The sequence below is a fragment of the Acomys minous genome (genome assembly GCF_964271855.1).
Source record: "Acomys minous genome assembly, chromosome: 14".
Lineage (NCBI taxonomy): Eukaryota > Metazoa > Chordata > Mammalia > Rodentia > Muridae > Acomys > Acomys minous.
The window spans coordinates 106,030,772-106,051,266 of NC_140496.1; the positions used below are offsets into that span (position 1 = coordinate 106,030,772).

The 20,495-nt window shown below is 44.2% G+C and overlaps 1 protein-coding gene across 3 annotated transcripts in view; it reads right to left on the bottom strand.

The window, feature by feature from the left end:
• Positions 1-940: 940 nt before the first annotated feature.
• The window catches only part of MIGA1 (mitoguardin 1), a 61,653-nt gene continuing 42,098 nt past the window's right edge, over positions 941-20,495 (bottom strand). For 2 of the 3 annotated variants that reach the window (XM_084755773.1, XM_084755774.1), the window contains exons 9-16: positions 16,010-16,128; positions 15,658-15,730; positions 14,477-14,563; positions 12,606-12,704; positions 9,431-9,565; positions 7,444-7,497; positions 3,934-4,050; positions 941-1,962 (exon numbers count right to left, since the gene is read on the bottom strand). In XM_084755773.1, coding sequence (XP_084611899.1) covers positions 1,744-1,962; positions 3,934-4,050; positions 7,444-7,497; positions 9,431-9,565; positions 12,606-12,704; positions 14,477-14,563; positions 15,658-15,730; positions 16,010-16,128 — 903 coding nt within the window. In that variant the 3' untranslated portion in view covers positions 941-1,743. Of the gene's footprint in view, positions 1,963-3,564; positions 3,724-3,933; positions 4,051-7,443; positions 7,498-9,430; positions 9,566-12,605; positions 12,705-14,476; positions 14,564-15,657; positions 15,731-16,009; positions 16,129-20,495 lie in introns of those variants that run through there. The other variant, XM_084755775.1, reaches the window with a different exon arrangement.

The following is a 20,495-nucleotide window of genomic DNA, read 5'->3' on the forward strand; positions in this document are numbered from 1 at the left end:
CTTTGAAGCCTACATACAATGATAACCCACTTGTTCATATGTTTTTCATAAGGACATAAAATAAACTCATACCATCTAAAATATTTGTGTTCTATATCTGAGAGAAAAATTCCTTTAAAACCCAAGCTCAAAGTATGAATATCTTAAAAATTTTGTACATAACATGACAAACTTCTAGTGCGCTGAACTCTGTGTGGGTAATAAAGAGTTTATATTGTGGAGAGAAAAAGGAAACTATCTTATTCCATAAAGTTTAATGCCTTAAGCCAGCCTCAAAGTTACATTTAAAAGAGGGTAAGTTTTTTAACTCTTTTTCTTGGTAAATGATATTTTCAAATTTAACATTCATCTGAGGGAAAAAGTTCCAATTTATAAAAGATAAATACTTCAGCGTGTTATAACTTACGGGACAACAGTAATACACTCAGGAGACTACAGATGACCCTCCACAAGGTGCATGCTGTAAACTACAGCTGACCCTCCACAAGGTGCATGCTGTAAACTACAGCTGACCCTCCACAAGGTGCATGCTGTAAACTACAGATGACCCTCCACAAGGTGCATGCTGTAAACTACAGCTGACCCTCCACAAGGTGCATGCTGTAAACTACAGCTGACCCTCCACAAGGTGCGTGCTGTAAACTACAGCTGACCCTCCACAGGTGTGTGCTGTAAACTACAGCTGACCCTCCACAAGGTGCATGCTGTAAACTACAGCTGACCCTCCACAAGGTGCATGCTGTAAACTACAGCTGACCCTCCACAAGGTGCATGCTGTAAACTACAGCTGACCCTCCACAGGTGTGCGCTGTAAACTACAGCTGACCCTCCACAAGGTGCATGCTGTAAACTACAGCTGACCCTCCACAGGTGTGTGCTGTAAACTACAGCTGACCCTCCACAGGTGTGTGCTGTAAACTACAGCTGACCCTCCACAAGGTGCATGCTGTAAACTACAGCTGACCCTCCACAAGGTGCATGCTGTAAACTACAGCTGACCCTCCACAAGGTGCATGCTGTAAACTACAGCTGACCCTCCACAAGGTGCATGCTGTAAACTACAGATGACCCTCCACAAGGTGCATGCTGTAAACTACAGCTGACCCTCCACAAGGTGCATGCTGTAAACTACAGCTGACCCTCCACAAGGTGTGCGCTGTAAACTGCTCCGTTTCATTTCATTTTAGCTCTGTACACCAATCCTTTGCAATTCTAATCTCTTTGATTGAAATACATAAGCAAATTTACAAGCAATAGGTAAGCAGTGCAGTGAAACAGCACTAGTGCTCGTGCCTACCCTGGATTAAACAAAGAAGTAGCTATGGCTAAGGATACACTTCAGGCAAGGCTAAGTATACTGACACTAGAAGTCATAAATCTTACACATGTGGCCCACAATCATCCTGGGCTAGTGTATTTTCAAGGGGCAAAGCATCAAGACATATTCTGAGGATGATACTGAACATTCTGGATAGAGCGAAGACAATTAATAAACTCCTATGACATTGGCTTCTATTTGAGCAACAGCACAACACACGTAACACTGCACAACTTAAATTATTACCTAAAGATTATTAAGCAGTTGCTCTGTATATATCACGTGGATCCAATGACAGAATTGCTGATAAGCACAGTGCAGTCAACTCATTCTTCCTTCCTCCCTGAGTCCACACCATCAGTTCTGTGGGTTCTGAGGCACACCTCACAAAGTCCTGGACAGCATTCTCAGAGCTCTTCTAGTACCTACTGGACTTTGGCTTCTAACAGTGCAGTGGGCATGGCGTGGCAGTGCGCACTTGTGCAAGTAGTGGCGTGCCTCAGGGCGTCTGCGCCGAGACAGGCGACCAGCAGCTCTGTGCGGCGGATGAGCAAGTGCATGAGGTCCTCGGCCAGCGCATCTATGCTTGAATAGCGCACCTTCTCAAAGTCAAAAATGTCCTTAAGAAAAAACAGAACTTGATTCTGGAAAATAAATTGGCGTTTATTAGGCCACAATTTGTTAACCCCATGAGTTGCTAATATTGGGACAGACATTAAAGCAGGAGTCAGACACCTTAGTTCTGGAGTTGCTGTCACATGTCACGGGCAAAGGACTTCCAACAAGTTATTTAACCTTTTGCATTGTTGTTTTCTAAGCCTGTAAAATTTGGGCAAATACTTCTGTGTGTGTTCTTTGAACCATGGTTTCTCTGTGTAGCTCTGGCTGTCCTGGAACTTGCTTTACAGACTAGACTGGCCTCGACCTTACAGAGGTCGCTGTGTGCCACCACTGCCCAGTTGACTTGTCCTGTTTACTTCACAGGGACAGCATAATGATCAAAAACAGTAATCTATGAGAAGCATCCAAAGTACTATATAACTGTGAGGAGCGATTTACCACCCTTTTCTCTCAGATCATCTCTGGGTGCTAGGCCAGGTAAGCATAGGAAAAAAAAAGCCACCTTCAATAATCATAATTTTTCTTTTTCTGAGACATGTTTTCTCTGTATAGCTCTGGCTGTCCTGGAACTCACTCTGTAGACCAGGGTGGCCTCAAACTCACAAAGATCTGCCTGCCTGTGTCTCCCAAGTGACTGGATTAACGGCGTGCACTACCACCGCCCATATAATCATAATTTTTTTTTCAAGACAGGACTTCTCTATGTAGCCTTGGCTGTCCTGGACTCACTCTGAAGACCAGGCACAGCGATCCACCCGCCTCTGCCTCCCGAGTGCAGGGATTAAAGGCGTGCGCCACCATGCCCAGCAGTCATAATATTTTTAAATGTATACTTCTCTGTTTAAAACAGACATGAATGAGTGATAATAGCTTCCTGTCTACAGTCAGTGGCAGGTCTTAAAAGTCTCATTTCAATGAGTTAATACACAGAAGCAAAGAGAAAACCAAAAACATTATATTTCAACCCTCTAGAAACTGGAAGTTAAGAAGTACTAGGAAGGCCACCACACTGTTGCTGGAGGGTCACGAGGTAGCAGGCACCCAGTGCCCCACTGTGGAGGTGACGGGGAGGGTAAGTGGGAGGAGGAGGCAGAACACGTTAACCTCCAGCTCCAGCGTCCACTGAAACACATACTTTACAACTGGAAGGCTAAGTAACAAATTAATGAGTTCTAAACAACACCAAGACGAATGCTCCCTAATTCATTTATAAAAACATATTAATAAATCAAACAAAAACTTTTTAAGATCTCGGGGCTGGAGAGATGGCTCAGTGGTTAAGAGCACCGCCTGCTCTTCCAGAGGTTCTGAGTTCAATTCCAAGCAACCACATGGTGGCTCACAACCATCTGTAATGAGATCTGGTGCCCCCTTCTGCAGATAAGGCACTCATACACAATGAATAAAATAAATAAATCTTTTAAAAAAACTTTTAAGATCTCACAGTACAGCAAGGTATCCAAATTCACACTCATGAGGATTGCTGGTCCCTTGACATTTGTCTACCTCCATACTGTCAAAGGAGAAGGTTTCCTTGGGACTTTGCCACTGCAGATATTCTGTCAACTGTTTTGGCAAAAAAAACCTTCTGACATAAGGATGCAACTTTAATTCTATTATTTCTTTTTTAATTAATTTATTCATATTACAATAATATTATTTCTTACAACTTGGGTTTCAACATTCAAATATCCTTTACAGAACCTAGTTCTGCATCTCAACACACAGAGGACGTTTCTGTAGTGTTTCTCAAGTGTCACTGTAGCACAGCAACAGTCAAGACCCTAACAGAAAAGGTGGACACAGTCAGTGGGCTCTGCTGTAGGGCACCGGCTCTTGAAGACACTGGTCTATTATATTAACATTGGTGTTATAAATGTCATCAATTTAATACTGGCATTTAAATACAGAACTGAGGTGACTTTCACAACTTTATATGTTATACAAATATAAACAACTTCTTTTTAAAGCAATGATGCAATGACTGAACATACCTTAAAGAAGCAGCATAAGTCATAGAGAGAATTCCTGGGACCCAGAAAGCCCCAGGCTAAAACAGGGCTTATATGCTCACAAATGGCATAAAAGTGAGCAAAAAATCCATCTGAGATCTGTTGGGAAGAAAAAGGGAATCCATTTTTTTATTTTTATTTTTATTTATTTTTTGTTTTTGTTTTTTTGTTTTGTTTTGAGGCAGGGTCTCTCTGTGTTGCCTTGCCTGTCCTGGACTCACTTTGTAGACCAGGCTGGGCTCAAACCGAGAGATCCACCTGCCTCTGCCTCCTGAGTGCTGGATCCACTTATTTTTATCTTCTTAAATCTACCTTGTCTAGTAATGAAACATAAACTGCTGGCCATTATGTGGGCAGCAGACCAGCGTTCCATCACGAGCCAGCCTATTGGGAACATCAGTAAACCTACATCAACTAAGAATCAGAGTTATGTACGTTCCATACTCTAGGCAGTAGTTTCAGATGAAAAACACTTTCTGTAGCAAGCACTAACAATCCTACAGCGTTCTTCCATCTCATTTTTAGGGTATTTTGACTACTGCTGTTTTCATGATTTAAACTTCTTACTTAACTGTAGTGACCAAGCCCCTCTCTCCCAAATGGATTTTCAAGGCTTAAGAGTTGGGGCTTGGGGTGTAGCACAGTTGGCAGCGTGCCTGCCTAGCGTGCACAAAGCCCTGGGCTGGATACCAGCACTATGCACCAGCTGTGATGGAATGCAACTGTAATCCTAGCACATGGGAAGCAGAAGACAGAGGGGTAGGGATTCAAGGTCATTTCTGGCAACCCAGAAAGTTCCAAGCAAGCTGGTGATATGAGACCCTGCCTATAAACAAACAAGTAAATATATAAAGCATAAACATAATCACGTGACTGACTCTTCTTATGAAATACTGGTACATACATTTGCATTTGAAATAGTCTCTAACTTACTGATAACTGAATTTCTATTTTGTTTTTTGGAGACGGGGTTGCTCCATGTAGTCTTGGCTGTTCTGGAATTGCTTTGCAGACCAGGCTGGCCTCGAACTCACAGCGATCCGCCTGCCTCTGCCTCCCGAGTGCTGGATTATAGGCGTGCGCCACCCTTACCAGTTATTCTTGAGCAGTGTATTTTATTTCTGGTCCCTGACATATTGTTGTTTGGTGGTGTTTTCTTACTGCTCTTTTGATTAGCTGTTCTGACACTGTTTATCCTAAGGTGTGTGTATTTTTCCCAGTATCTTCAACAGAGCTAGCTTGGTACCACAAATTCCTTTAATCTGTTTGTGTCATAGAAAGTTTTTCTTTTTCCTCTGAGAATGACTGATAGTTTTTTTGGGTACAGTCGTCAGGGATGTTATCTGTGGTCTTTCAGAACTTGTAGAGCATCCATTTGAGCCACTGTGGCTTTTTAAATCTCCACTAACAAGTAGATGTAGCTGTTACTCTGGTGGGCCTGCCTTTATATGTGACTTGGCCTTTTCTTTCTTGTAGCTTTCAATCCTTGTGTCCTTGTCCTGCACATTTAGTGTCTTGACTGCTACTTGTCACAGGCAGCTGCTTTTCTGGTCCCAAGCACCTGAAGTTCTGTATGCTTCTTGCATCCTGATAGGCATCTCCTGCCTTAAATTTGGGGGATTTTTCTATGATATATTTTTTAAGATTTTATTTACTAATATGTATATGGTGCTCTGTCTGCATGTAGGCCTGTACTCCAGAAGAGGGCATCAGATCTCAATATAGATGGTTGTGAGCCACCATGTAGTTGTTGGGAATTGAACTCAGAACCCCAGGAAGAGCAGACATTGCTCTTAACCACTGAGCCATCTCTCCAGCCCTTCTTCTATGATTTTGTTGAACATATTTTCTGTGACTTCGACCTGGGTTTTTTTTCTTTCTTCCATGTTTCAAAAGTTTGTTCTTTTTATATTGTCTTAGAATCCATGCATATTCTATTATTTGGTGTGTTGGTTGGCTTTTTGTCACCTTGACATAAACTAAGGCCACTTGGGAAGAGGGAGCCTTAACTGAGGGATTGTCTCTATCAGATCGCCCGTGGGCAGGTCTGAGGGGCATGCTCTCGATTGGTCCGGGCCACTATCGGTGGTGTCACCTCTGGGCAGATAGATGATCCTGGATGACAGAGTAAGCCTTGGAGAGAAGCCAGTGAACACTGCCCGCCCTCCATAGCTCCTGCTTCAGTCCCGCCCCCAGGGCCAGCACCCAGCTTCCCGAGGCACTGCAATGTGGAAGTGTAAGCCAAACAAGCCCTCCTCCTCCCAGTCGACTCTGGACTTGGTGCTGGCCCAGGTCCTCCGCCCTGCCCTGCTACTCTCCCCTCGATCCACTCCGTCAGCCAGGCTCTGCACTAAGGTGGGTTTTGTCCTTTGACCTGGTGGGTCAACAGCTTGTCATGTACGACTGACAACCTGAATTCAGACTCGTGGCACAAGGATCTGTAATGTCAGCATATTCCTGCGGGGAGGCCAGAAGACGGCACAGGAGAACTGGCAGCTGGCCTGGCTGACAGAGCAGCCAAAAGACATTGTCTTAAACAAGGTGGAAAGGTGTGGTCTGATGCCCAGATGTTGTCCACTAACTTCTATAGGTATATTGTGGCAACCCCTGCACTCACACACATGAAGGAACTTCCCCTCTCCCCGCCTCACACACACACACACACAAACACACACACACTCATCCACCCATCATTTCATACATATACACAAACTCATACCCACTCCCAGAGAGAGACACAGAGGGACAGATACAGTGTGGTGGTTTCTGGATTAATTGTAAACCAGAACTATTCAAACAGAGTCTCTAGCGTTGAATCTAACACCACCCCACCCTGTGCTGCAGAGTCACCTATGGTCAGCCTTACAGCTCAGCGGCACAGGGGTCAGACTGCGAAACACGGACATGGTAAAGCAACACAGGCCACTGGGCACAGGACGCAGCGGCAGTCGGTGGCTGCGCAGCACACACGCTTAGCTTCCCATTGAGCTCCTGCTGCTTTGTTCCCGCTGTTGGAGGTTTACACTTTCTGTATCTGGAATTGAACTGAAGGCCACTGAGCGATGATTGAGCCCTTAGCACTCTACGCTAAGCCTTTTAAAAACTGTGTAAAGTCAATACTGCCATTATTCTCTTTCTCAAAGATGAAAACTAAGGCACAGTGAGGTCAAACAACTACCCAACATCATATTATTCCTAAGTGACACTTCACCCCAGGCGGTCTCACTTCACCGTCCGCACACTTTACTACTCCCAGTGCACGGTGACAGCAGTGCTTTGTGGGTAAGCCAGACGACAACACGCATGAAAGCCATGTTCATCACAGATGTAGAAGCCCCTTGGGTTACTGAGCGGCTTTACTGCCTGAGTGAGCTGTTACTCTGGCTGCCTTGAGTCTCTCTCTACACACAGGCCTCTTTGTTCTGCAGGTGTTTTCTACAGCAACAGTCCTGCCTGTACTAAGGCAGGACCCTGAGGCATAATTAGTTTTACCTTCATCTGTTGCCTTTTCTGTTTCAGCACTGACCAACAACTCGAAGCCACAGCCTAAGTATAGAGAGAGGAGAAAAACATGGTTTAATTTTATATCTGTTAGCAATATTTCCATTTAAAAACAGTGATTTTTTTTTTACTGGAATTCAAAGTTTCTTGGTCTAAAATCCCAAAGAGTAACAGTAAGGAGGACCCGTGGTTCCTTGTATGTTTACAAACACTGGAGGAGGGACTTCATTTTTATGAAATTAAAATTTAAATACAAAGATGGTAAAAGAAAAAGGCTGAAGTCTAGAATGAAAGAGCTTAGCCCGTACAACACAGTTCTTGAGGTTCATAAATTCTGAAGCCACAGAGAGTGACTCAAGCCTGTAATCCCAGTATGTGAGAGGCTAACACAGCCAAGTCCCAGAGCGCAGGCCAGCCTGGGCTACAGAGTGAGCCCTTGTCTCACAAATGAACAAAGAGAGAGGTCCTAAATTCTGTTCCTATACAAAAGCCCTGAAGATAATACAGAAATATATATTCAGAAACAAATATTCTCTGTTGAGTAATGAAGGTAAGTTATTGTCTTCTCTGCGAGGACAGCACTGATGGAGTATGTGGGGGTAAAGTTAAGTTTTACTCATGAACTAAAAACTGCACCCACGCTGAGGCAAAAGAAATGTCTTAGCAGACCCTGGTGAGAGCCGCCTCTACTCCCAGCTGACCCAACTTTACCACATCAGTGACTGAATGGAGAACATGCATTTTCTGTGGCTACAGAACACTTTAGTGGAGGAAGAGCTACATTTAAAAAGCTCTAAACTGGAGGCTGGAGAGATGGCTCAGAGGTTAAGAGCACTGTGGACCTGAGTTCAATTCCCAACAACCACATGGTGGCTCACAACTATCTGTAATGAGATCTGGTGCCCTCTTCTGGCCTGCTGGCTCACATGAAGGCAGAACACTGTATAAATAATAAATAAATATTTTTTAAAAAAATATTTAAAATGCAGTATCTGGAAGTTCTGAAAGAGTTGTGGACTGCCAATGGAACTTTTCAAAAGCATTACGGCAACTTCTCATGAGACAGGAAACCCCATGCTACTTGTTAGTACCCAGGCATGGCTTGCAAAGGAGGATTTCATCTGAAGTGACGCCTATGTCAAAGGCTGAACTCAGTTTCTTATTTATTTATTTATTTATTTATTTATTTATTTATTTATTTATAGACAAGGTCTCTCTATTTAGTTCTGACTGGTCTTGAACTCACATAGATCTGCAGTGAGAACTTTGGTTTCTTTAAAAATCCTGTTAAGTCAGTATGTTTTTGTTTTAATCCCAGGTGTGGGATATGGGGCTGCTGTGTTCTAGGTAGGGCATGGGTCTTGCCAGCTGCAGACAGTTTAATTCTAGGGACACTTGGGAGGGTATAGATGGGAGAGCCCAGAGAGGGCCTGTGTCTTCTCCCCTCCTGCCACTCCTGTTATCCCTGGTTTGCTAGATATTTTGATGACAAAGATTGGATTTGTCATCCAATGCCCCTAAATCAGCAGGAAGTATTTTGTTTGTTTGCTTGGTTTTGTTTTTTTGAGACATAGTTTCTCTGTGTAGCCTTGGCTGTCCTGAACTCACTCTGTAGACCATGCTGGCCTGGAACTCACAGTGATCTGCCTGCCTCTGCCTCCCGAGTGCTGGGACTATAGGTGTGCGCCACCACACCAGGCCAGCAGGAAGTAGTTTAAGGAGGCCTATGGCCCCCTTTCCCCTCAAACCTTCTTTCTCTCCTACCTAGTGTTGGGGGCTTGGAAGGGTGTAGATGTAAATACGTAATAAAGTAGCCCAAAGAAGTATAGTCACCGAGATCTGCTTGCTTCTGCTTCCGGAGTGCTAGGCTTCGCGGCGTGTGCCACCACCCCCATCCCTATGTAGCTTTTTTAACCAACTGCCCATCGCTGACCATTTTCCATCGGCCGCGAATGGTGGAGAAGCCAGCGCCACTTACGGTCTCTTTGAAGGAGGAGTTGAGCCAGCGATTGTTCACTACGCTCTGTATGGACGCAGGTGGGTTTTCCAAGTCTTCAAAGGAATCCAGTAATATAAAATCCAAAACTACATCATAAAAGTTTAAATTTTTTACCTGTATTAAATTGCAAGATAGAAATGAGTATTACAGAGAGCTGGAGTAAAGTCTGTGATTTGCAGTGCCAGGCTTTTGATTGCTCAGAATATGTTTCCCCACAGAGAATGTGAGTCCAAAGCTGCAATTCCAGGGTGTTTGCTCCTTCCTGGCTCATGAGGTGAAAGCAGTTTCTCCGTACTATTCCTTTCTTTGTGCTTCTGTCAGAGAGGTAGCAGTGCTCACCTCCCCAGATCATCCATCTTGCTTTATCCCTCACTCACATGCCGTGTGTTCATCATATGGTGTCCCAGGAACTCAGATATCTACAGTAGGTAATTTAGAAACCTGGAGTCTACTGTGGAAAACAGCAAATAATCCCACATACATCCAATTATAACCTCTAGTAAACACAACGCTCACAGAGCCTGCAGTGGAGATGGGTATTAGAGATGGCTTACTTAGGGAGTGAGCCTCCCCACTTACAGGACATTCCCGTCAGAGACTGAAGGTCAGAAGAAATACCATGGTGTTGAACAGAAAAAAATACGGAAAAGTGCACTAAGGCAAAGCAGTCAAAGACCTGGCAGAAAACAAGGCCTCGATCCTGTAAGGCCTTATGGCTATTTGAATGGCTTTCCCTTTCTTCTCACGGGAGGATAATCAGATCACGTATTGTAAAGAGGGTTTTGGCAAGGCAGGCATAGTGGCATGTCACTGTAATGTCAGACCCTGGGAAGGAGAGGCAGGAGGATCAGGAACCCAAGTTCATCACCAGCTCCTCAGAGTTCAATGCTGGGTCACAATGAGACCTTGTCTCAAAACAGCAGGAAGAGAACATCAGCAGCAGTGTAGGTGGACAGAACAGGAGAGGAGAAACGCATGGGAGGAAGGCAGTGGGTGGGGAGTCGCAGGAGACAAAGATATGACGTAGATTACGCAAAAGGCAATGCAGGTTTAGGCCAAGATAAAGGCAACAGGAATAGAAAAAAAAACTGAAAGTTAAAATAGGCGTGGGGTTCAGATTTATCCCATTAAAGATGAATATGGAAAGGTGGGGAAAGAGCAGGAAGGTGAGAGAGAACCCTGTGCCCATAGCTACTGTCCCTCTGATATGATCTCTCTCAGCTCCCTGTAATTTCATTCTGTAAGCTTCTGCCACAGAGCTGCTCCAGGATCAACCCGAACCTCCCTGCCCAGGGCTAGAACGCCATTTTCCCAAGGACTCCTACTGTGCTTTAGTGGATGCTGGTTAGAAGCCAAGAACTGTGTGCTGGGAATAATATTTCTGTGTTGTCATAATGTCCTTGTGGACTGTGTACAGTTTACCCTTGTTCATCCAAATGCTGATTTCTCTACCCCGTTATCTGGTTTCAATCCAGACACTACATTGTTTATTCTAAGTATCTCCTGTCTCAAGTTTGTGTAAACATGCCACCATTTGTTCTCTGTGTTGCCAATAAAAGCCAACTAGCCAATGCTGAGCGAGACAGAGAGTAGGGTGGGACATCCTGGTCCAGTGAGGGGAGGAGAAAGAGCAGGAAGGTTGCACATGGAGAGGACTGGAAAGCATCAGCAGGAATGAGCCAGACCTAGCATATGTGTAAAGAGCAAGTATAAAGTGGGAAATCTGAATGGAAGGAAACTATACTAGCCTGGAAGCTTAGGATGGAGGAATTATTGCGCAGCATTGTGCTATAGGTTAATTAAATAGATCATAGTCTCTCTGTGTATATATTGGCTATATAGCTGGTTAAGGCATAACTGCTGATTTACTAAACAATAAACCAATATAAAATATTAATAATCTTTCAATATTTCTGTACTGTTGCTGCTGCTAGATGCCAACATAGCCAGAGCTAAGAAGTATTTACACACCCAAAGCTTCATGTATGTATCAAACTCTACTATTGTAGTAGATGTAAACATGTTTTTTTTTTAATCCCAAGTGTGGGATGTGAAACACACTTCTGTGAGGGTGTGCTGTGTTTGTCCTCTAGAAAGAGACTGGTAAGAAGACATGTGGTGTTTGTCCACTAGAAGGGGAACTGCCTCTTGCCGGGGCGTGGTCTTTGCCAGCTGATAAGCATCCTAGTACAGACTCTGAGAGGAGACACGTATGAGCCCCAAACCAGAGGTGGGGTTTTGGTTTCTGCATTGCTTCCCTCAGTTGGCTGTTCATCACTCTGCTTCGAGACGCTCCTAGAGAGAAACACTCCAGAGAGAGCGACAATTCACTTTTGCTGAATTACTGCTTTGCTGTTTAACGGGTCCGCTGGAATCCTGACAACAAAGTGGAACCGCTCCAAGGAACTGAGTCTAACAAGGTCTACTTCTCCTGTCCCCACTAACCTCTCTGCTCTCCTATGTAGGGTAGGTGGGTTGGGAGGGAGGTATAGGCATTAAAGAACCCCACATAAAGTAGGTTTGTAAAAGTTCAGAGGCTACATACTATCATGTATATGTTATAAAGAATGAATTCACATGTATAGCTGCAATGTAAGTTTATAGTTTTATACCTTCTCTCACAGTAAGAATCTGTCTCCAATTTTTCTCGCTATGTTTACACCTTCCATCCAATGATAAGTCTACCTCCTTGGTTTTCCTAAGGTGCCCTGTCTCTTGCTCATCTTAAACTATTCCTGCACAGGACACTACAGCTGCTGTGATAAATAAGGCCTGCCACTTCCTTTTTAGATGGAAGATGTTTATGAAGAAAAGGATATAATTTCCACTGTTTATAAACGTCAGGTTTTTTTTTCAAGACAGGGTTTCTCTGTGTAGCCTTGGCTGTTCTGGACTTGCTTTGTAGATCAGGTTGTCCTCAAACTCACAGTGATCCGCCTGCTTCTTTCTCCCTGAGTGCTGGGATTAAAATCCTGTGCCATTCCTGGCTTGAATGTCAGAAATGACAGTACCTACTACCACATAGCTGGATATAACGAAATCTACCACCACACAGTTGGGTGTATGATCACTTAAAATGACAGAGAAACAATGCCTCAATCATGTAAATACATGGAGATAGGAGAAATAAAGATTATATAAAATTTGAATTTACCCCTCTGGCAGCAAGTTCCATCTCAGTACTATCCCAGTGATCAGTCTGTTCTAAAAAATAGATCATTTCATCAAAAACATCTTCAAATTTCTTTGGGTTCTGCAAAGAAAACATATTATAATCTAAACATAACATAACAAGACATAAGCCTGAAAAATAAGTTACTTTTTAAAAAAGTGAGTTGGATCTTAATTATTCTGGAAAACACTCTCAAAGCACTCCAAGTTTTTTACTTATCAAGAGGCCCAACATCCCAGCTGGCCTCAGATGACCTGTGTAGCAGGGGATGACCTCAAGCTTCTGCTTTCCAAGTGTGGGGTTACACATGTGTGCCCCTTACCTGGTTATCTGCTGTTAGCCTTCTACCTGCCAGATCAGGCAACTGGTCTACACTCTCAGCCCCTCACTTACTACCTGGCATCCTCGTTCACAGAGGTGAGAGTGAAGGTGTTAGTAAAGCATCAGCAAACTGCTGCTCAGACTTTACGATGAAAATGGGGTTCCCGCAGAAGGCGGGGCCCTTCCTGTGCAGCTTGGCTGTTTCTACAGGCGTGCTGGTTCAAAGCCCCACGCTTGTCTACAATTGGGTGGTCAAGAAAACAACCTAAGATTGCACGTGAACTACAAGGACAAAACATCACCTGAGATTAGTACTGCATGTTTAAATCACTTATTTAATCATAAGTCTTCAGAAATAGGGTAAAATGAATTCAGTTCTACTGTACAGAACAGGGAATTGAGAGTAAATTAACTTGACCTGAATACTAAAGCAGGCCTGTTAGTTTTTGTTTTTATCTGTACAGGCCTGCATAAAGTGAAGTGTTCCCTTACACTTTGAATGCACTTCTCATCAAAGTCCCTGCCTCACTCAGACAGCACAGCTCCAGGTGTCTCAGTGTTCTGCCCTCTACCCGCCTCCTCCTGGGCACGCACGCAGCCACACCTGGTTACAGCAGCAGCTCTGCTGACAGGTCTCCAGATGCCAGGGCAGATGCTCAAAAGGACCTAAGCTCTAAACACTGATAACTACTCAGATGGAAATCAGTGCTCTCTGAGCCAGATGGGACAGTGCACATGTGAAATTCCAACAGCCAGGACGCAGGGCAGGAGAATCAGCACACATTTGAGTCTAACCTGATTTACAAAGTGAGCGCAGGCCAACCAGAGAAACTCTGTCTCAACAACAGTGAAATCAACGCTGTTTGGCGGACTTTTCCAATTTCTTACAAAGGTTTCTTCCACTACTAAAATTTGTATCTATTTTAATCTAAAATAAAAACATCTAAAATATTTCTTTATTTGGTAGGATGTGTGGCACATGTCTGCATCGGTGTGAGGTGAGAGAACACGTGCTGGAATGGGCTCTGGGAGATCAAACTCAGGTTGTCAGGCTTGGTGGCCAGGACCTCCACCTGCTGGACCACCTCAGCAGCCGGGACCTCCACCCGCTGGACCACCTCAGCAGCCGGGACCTCCACCCGCTGAAGCACCTCAGCAGCCGGGACCTCCACCCACTGAAGCACCTCAGCAGCCGGGACCTCCACCCGCTGGACCACCTCAGCAGCCGGGACCTCCACCCGCTGGACCACCTCAGCAGCCGGGACCTCCACCCGCAGGACCACCTCAGCAGCCGGGACCTCCACCCGCTGGACCACCTCAGCAGCCGGGACCTCCACCCGCTGGACCACCTCAGCAGCCGGGACCTCCACCCGCTGGACCACCTCAGCAGCCGGGACCTCCACCCGCTGGACCACCTCAGCAGCCGGGACCTCCACCCGCTGGACCACCTCAGCAGCCACTTATACTTTAGGACCCAGTCTTCAGTTAGATAAAACTAGTAAGAACAAAACTTGGTTAAAGAATATATTTACCTTCCGCGCTTTCACAATTAAAGCTGACAAAATCTTCCTTCCACTTTCTGCAAGGAATGTCCTGTTGTCTGCTTCTGAAAGGATTAGCTGAAAAACACCAGTCCCCAAGATGCCAAGGACTGACATGGAACCACGCTGGGATGCCCACAACAGTCAGTCCATACCAGGAGCAGGGCCAGCCCACATTCACGGAAATAAAAAGAGCTCCTAAACTCAATGATCCAAAAAGATGAAGGGCAGATAAAATTGAATTTAAATTCTGTTTTAGACAATTAAATATCCACAGTGAGGAGATGGAAGGATTGCTCTGTGGTTAAGAGCATGCACTGTTCTTGTAGGGGACCCAAATTTGGTTCCCAGCACCCACGGTGGCAGCTCACAAGCACCTGCAACGCTAACTCCATGGGATGTGCTGGAGCTTCTGAAACCACTTCCTGCTTCCACGGACACCTGAACTCATGTGTACCTACCTACACACACACACATGCACACACACACACACACACACACACACACACACACACACGCATGTACATAAAATAATAAAAGTAAATCTTAAAATTAAAAAAAATCTACGGTAAGTTTTATATAGCTTTCAAACCTAATAAAATAAAGACCCTTTATTATTTTGTTTTTGTTTTTAAAGACTGGGCCTCACTGCGTAGCTCTGGCTGGCCTGGAGCTCCCTAGGTAGACTAGGCTGGCCTCGAGTTCACTGACAGTGCTGGCACTAAAGGTGTGAGCCAGGACTTCTGGATTTATTATTAATATCCTTACTTCTTTTTAGGAAATCAGTACTTTTGATCCCTGACTCAAACTTTAAAAACCTAACTACATGGCTTTGTAACAGCAAAGGGCCACGTGAAACAGCTACATCCACACACTCGCACTGTCACCATGTTCTGCTTAGACATAGTGTGATGGGCTGGGCAGGTTTGGGGAAGGATAACCCTGACGGACACAAAGCAGCATGGGGGGTAGAATAAGCCAGCGGACTGCCTGTCCGCCAGCAGCAGCAGCAGAATGCCAATAGCCGTGCTGCACGCAGGGAGGACCCACACCACGGCTCACGGGAGGCAGGGAGGACCCACACCACGGCTCACGGGAGGCAGGGAGGACCCACACCACGGCTCACGGGAGGCAGGGAGGACCGACAGACACCACGGCTCACGGGGGAATACCTGGAAAGCCTGCCGAATGCAGTGAAGTTTGGCGAGGAAGTCACTGTCTCCCAGGCACTCCAGCGTTTCAGTCCTATATAGTAAAGAGTGGGGGTAACTGCTGGCATCTCTGAGACCACGCCCTCCACAGACGCAGATGGGCACAGGCCTTAACCGTAGGACCGGAATAGAGAACACGTGTCCCCCGCATACTGACAGACCATGTAACAATTATACTTGGACCAAATGTATTTTTCCCAGATTCATAAGCATGATTTAATAACTGTCAAACAAAAAGAGCAACAGTACCTAGTATATAATTATAAAATATATTAGCCACTGAAATAAAATATTAGCCATAAGCTAATAATACCTCAGTACTCTGGAGTAAATTTTTCCTTCTTCAACTAAATGCATGGCTTCTTCGTAACATGGGCAGCGACAGAAAGACTCCAGGCTGTAGGCATGGCGCACTTCTCTGCGTTCTGAAAGCTAAGAGTACAGCAAAATATTTATACTGTATTAAGAACTATAAAAACCAGGATTTTCGTATTATCAAAATGTCTCAAATGTGACTAACCCATGAAAATTACTAACAGTTAATGTAACTAAGACCTAAATCCATTTTACTTCAAAATTCAGTTGTTACAGTTCAAGGTAGGACCCAGACGAGCCTGCTGAGCTGAGGCACCAACCGAGATCCACGCATGGACGGGGCCGAGGCCCCTGCAGACGCAGCCGGTGGGCAGCTCCGGCTTCATGTGCTAGTAAGGCGGGCAGGGCTGTCTCTGACGTGCTTTGGGTTACTTCCCCCTGGTGGGGCTGCCTTGCCGGCCACAGGGGAAGAGATCACGCTTAGTCCTGATATGACGTGAGGAGCTGGGGTAAGTGGGGAAAGGGGACCGTGAAGGAGAGTGGGGCTGGGAGGATGGAGGGTTGGGGCTAGACCAGGATGTAAAGTTAATAAATAAAAAATCATAATTAAAAAAAAGTTCAGCCGGGAGTGGTGGTGTACGCCTTTAATCCCAGCACTCGGGAGGTAGAGGCAGGTGGATCACTGCTAGTTCGAGGCCAGCCTGGTCTACAAAGTGAGTCCAGGACAGCCAAAACTACACAGAGAAACCTTGTCTCAAAAAACAAAAATCAAAACAAAAAAAAGTTCAAGGTCAGCCTGAACGAACATAGGCAAGGTCCTGTCTCAATAAAGGAGTCCACAAGGAGACCAGTGGAGGTGAGAGAGATGGTTCGATGCTTAACTGTACCATGGTCAGTTTCCAATGGGGAATCTGGTAGTTCCGGCCTCCTGGGCACTTGCACTACATGCACATACCTACTCACAGATACAGATACTCTCACACACACACACACACACACACACACACACACACACACACACTCATGCACACAAGCATACACTCATACATATACTTACAGATACAGAGACACACATACTCACACATACACACACTCACATATACACTCACAGATACACACACTCACACATACATGTACACTCTTACATACACACTCACACACGAATATATACATACTCACACACGAATACACACACACTCACACACATTTATACATACACTCACAGATATACACTGTCACACACACACACACACATACACTCACACACTCATGCACACAAGCATACACTCATACATATACTCACAGATACAGAGACACACATACTCACATGCACACACACTCACATATACACTCACAGATACACACACTCACACATACATGTACACTCTCATATACACACTCACACACGAATATATACACTCACATACGAATACACACACTCACACACATTTATACATACACTCACAGATACACACACACACACACACTCACACAGAATTAAAAAGAAAATCTTTTGCAAAAAATTCAGTTGTTAAAAAGAGTAAATAAACTCAGCTGGGCATGGTGGCACACACCTTTAATCTCAGCACTCAGGAGGCCAGACTTGCTACATAGCAAGCTCCAGGCCAGCTACAGTTATGTGGTAAGACTTTGTCTCAAATAACCCAAAAGAATAAAAGTTAGTAAGCTTAGTTTACTCTGAATCCAACTACTTAAATCTACATGGTGTACAAGCAATCAGAATAACTAACAAGGAAGAGGAGTTTTATGTCCAAAGAACACTTCAAACAAATGAGGCAAACCTATATAAACCATGGGAACAAAGTCAACTCGCCACCCTGAGGAACTCTGTCATATCTGTAGCTTTGGTTAGCTTAGATTTTATGTAACTGAAAGATAATGCTCTTTTGACTCTATAAATTAAGATTCCAGTCTGACAAGTCATTAAAAAAACAACTGGAGGGCTGGACACATTGCTCAGTGGTTAAGAGCACTGACTGCTTTTCCAGAGGACCCAGGTTCACCTCCCAGCACCCACATGGTAGCTCACAACTGTCTGTAACTCCAAGATCTGACACACACAGACATACATGCAGGCAAAACATCAATGCACATAAAAAAATTTTAATATATATAAAGAAAATAGAACAGAAAAAAACAACTGGAAATACTATTGGGTGGTCAGCTAAATAGAAATCCCCTGGAGTAATCTTTTCTTTTCTTTCTTTTTTTTTTTCTTTCTTTTTCTTTTTTTTAAGCTGTTTGAGGTGGGTTTTTCTATGTAGCCTTGGCTGTCCTGGACTCACTTTCTAGACCAGACTGGGCTTGAACTCACAGCAATCCACCTGCCTCTGCCTCCCAAGTGCTAGGATTAAAGGCGTACACCACCATGTCCAACTAATCTTATTTTCTATAACAAATAATCCATTTACTGGGACACTGTCTTTTCTTTTTTATGGTGCTTTGGGGAGAGAACCTAGGGTCTGTGCACTGTATCTTCTCAGTTACAGCCACAGCTCAAATCTTTTAAAAATAGCATTACTGAGACTTATTTCATGCACCAGAATATTGATCCTGTTAAAGTATACACTCAGAATTTGCAACCAACAGTCCTTTCAAGAACATGTTTGTCATTCTACTATGAGTCTCTAACTCCTCTCTCCTGGTTCCTGGAAGCCAGAGTTTCTTACTGAGAAAATGACATATAAACGGGACTAACCAGCATGTAGCCTTTGTGTTTTGTCCTGCTCTCAATGGTCATCCATAACGCATCACATATCAGCAGGTCACTCATTTTTATGGATCAATAAAACTCAAATGCACGGGGGCTGGAGAGGCACCTCTGGTAAGAGCACGTGCTACTCCAACAGTGGACCTGGGTTTGGTCCTCAGCTGCCACATCAGGTGCTCACAGCTACCTGCGACTCCAAGTCCAAGGGACCCACTGCCTTCCTCTGGCCTCCACGGGCAGCATGCAGCATGTGATGCACATACAAGCATGCATGCAGGTTCCTTATATATGCACATTTAAAGAATGCAAATGTGTATATAACTGTTTAAGACAGAACAACTCTGGTGCGTGGACATACCATAATTTTTTTTACCCACTCTTCAGCGATGGATGTTGGATTTTTCCACTTTTGAGCCATTGTGAGCTGGCTGCTATGGATATTTGTGTACATATTTTTGTATAAATATATGTTTAAAACTTTCTTCATACTTAAAAAAGAAGAATCAGATGGTAACTCTTGTGTTTTACGTTTGGAGGAAATGCAGGGCTGTTTTGCAAAGCTACTACCCACATTCCAGTGCCACTAGCAATGGTCACACATCTTTTCATAACAACTGCTATTTTCTACCTTTATTATAACAACTACAGCAGATGAGAATTGATTTGTATCCCAAAATGACTGATGATATAAAGCAACTTTTAATCTTATTAGCCATTTGTCTATTCTCTTTGGAGAAATGTCTATTGCTTCCTTTGCCCATTTTTACATTAGGCCACTTACCTATTTAATATTTAACTGTATGTAGTTGAAATGTAAGCCTTTTAAAAATCGGATACAAAATATCTTTTTTTTTTTTTTTTTTTTTTTTGGTGTTGTTGAGCATAGTAGGCCTTGGTAAGTTCAAGGCCACCCTGGTCTACATAGGGAGTTTCAGGCCAGCCAGAAGTATATAATGAGACCATGCCACAAAAATTCCAAACCAAACAAAGACAAATGCTGAGAACCCAGCTTGTGGAAGCTGCCACACAGGTCAAATTCTTACAACTGTTGAGGGACAGACCTTTTGGGAAGTGCTGGCACTATTAACTTCTTTCCTGTGGTGGCCAAAAAGATGGTGCAGCGACTACACTACATGACTTGGCTTTTCAAACTCCCGTAGAGAGAGAACTGAACAAATGAAAAACTACACAGCTCAGTGCTGCTCTTGAGACTCTGCTACTGTCTGAGTAAATGCTATATGGACTTTTCAAAGTCCTCTCAGAGTTCTTGAATTTTTGTCTTTGACAATTTATGCCAAAATATCCTCATTGTTTTCTGGAGGAGCTTTTCAGTTTTTCATGCGTCTGCAGGCTGTAGCTTTTGTGTGTTACACGCAGCCGGCGCTGTGTTAGATGCTTTAACGTAAATGATCCCGTTTGCTCCTTATATCAGACCGTAAGTTCAGTGAGACTACTAATGCAACATACAGGCAGAGGCGAAGAGCAGACAAATACTAACAGGAAATGTGCTGTAAGTCCTACGAGCAAAGTATTAAACTCAAATCCAGACGTGATATCCCAGAGCTGAGGCTCTTTGTACTGAGTGTGTGTGTGGACCCTGAAGGTTGACGTCTGCTGTCTACCTTGATCATTTCCCCCTATTTGTTAAAGACAGGATCTTTCACTAAACCTAGAATTGCTGAGTTAGCAGAGCTGGCTGAGCAGGGGTAACAGGTGCTAGCCTGTGCGCCCCGCTATGACGTAGGTGTTGGGG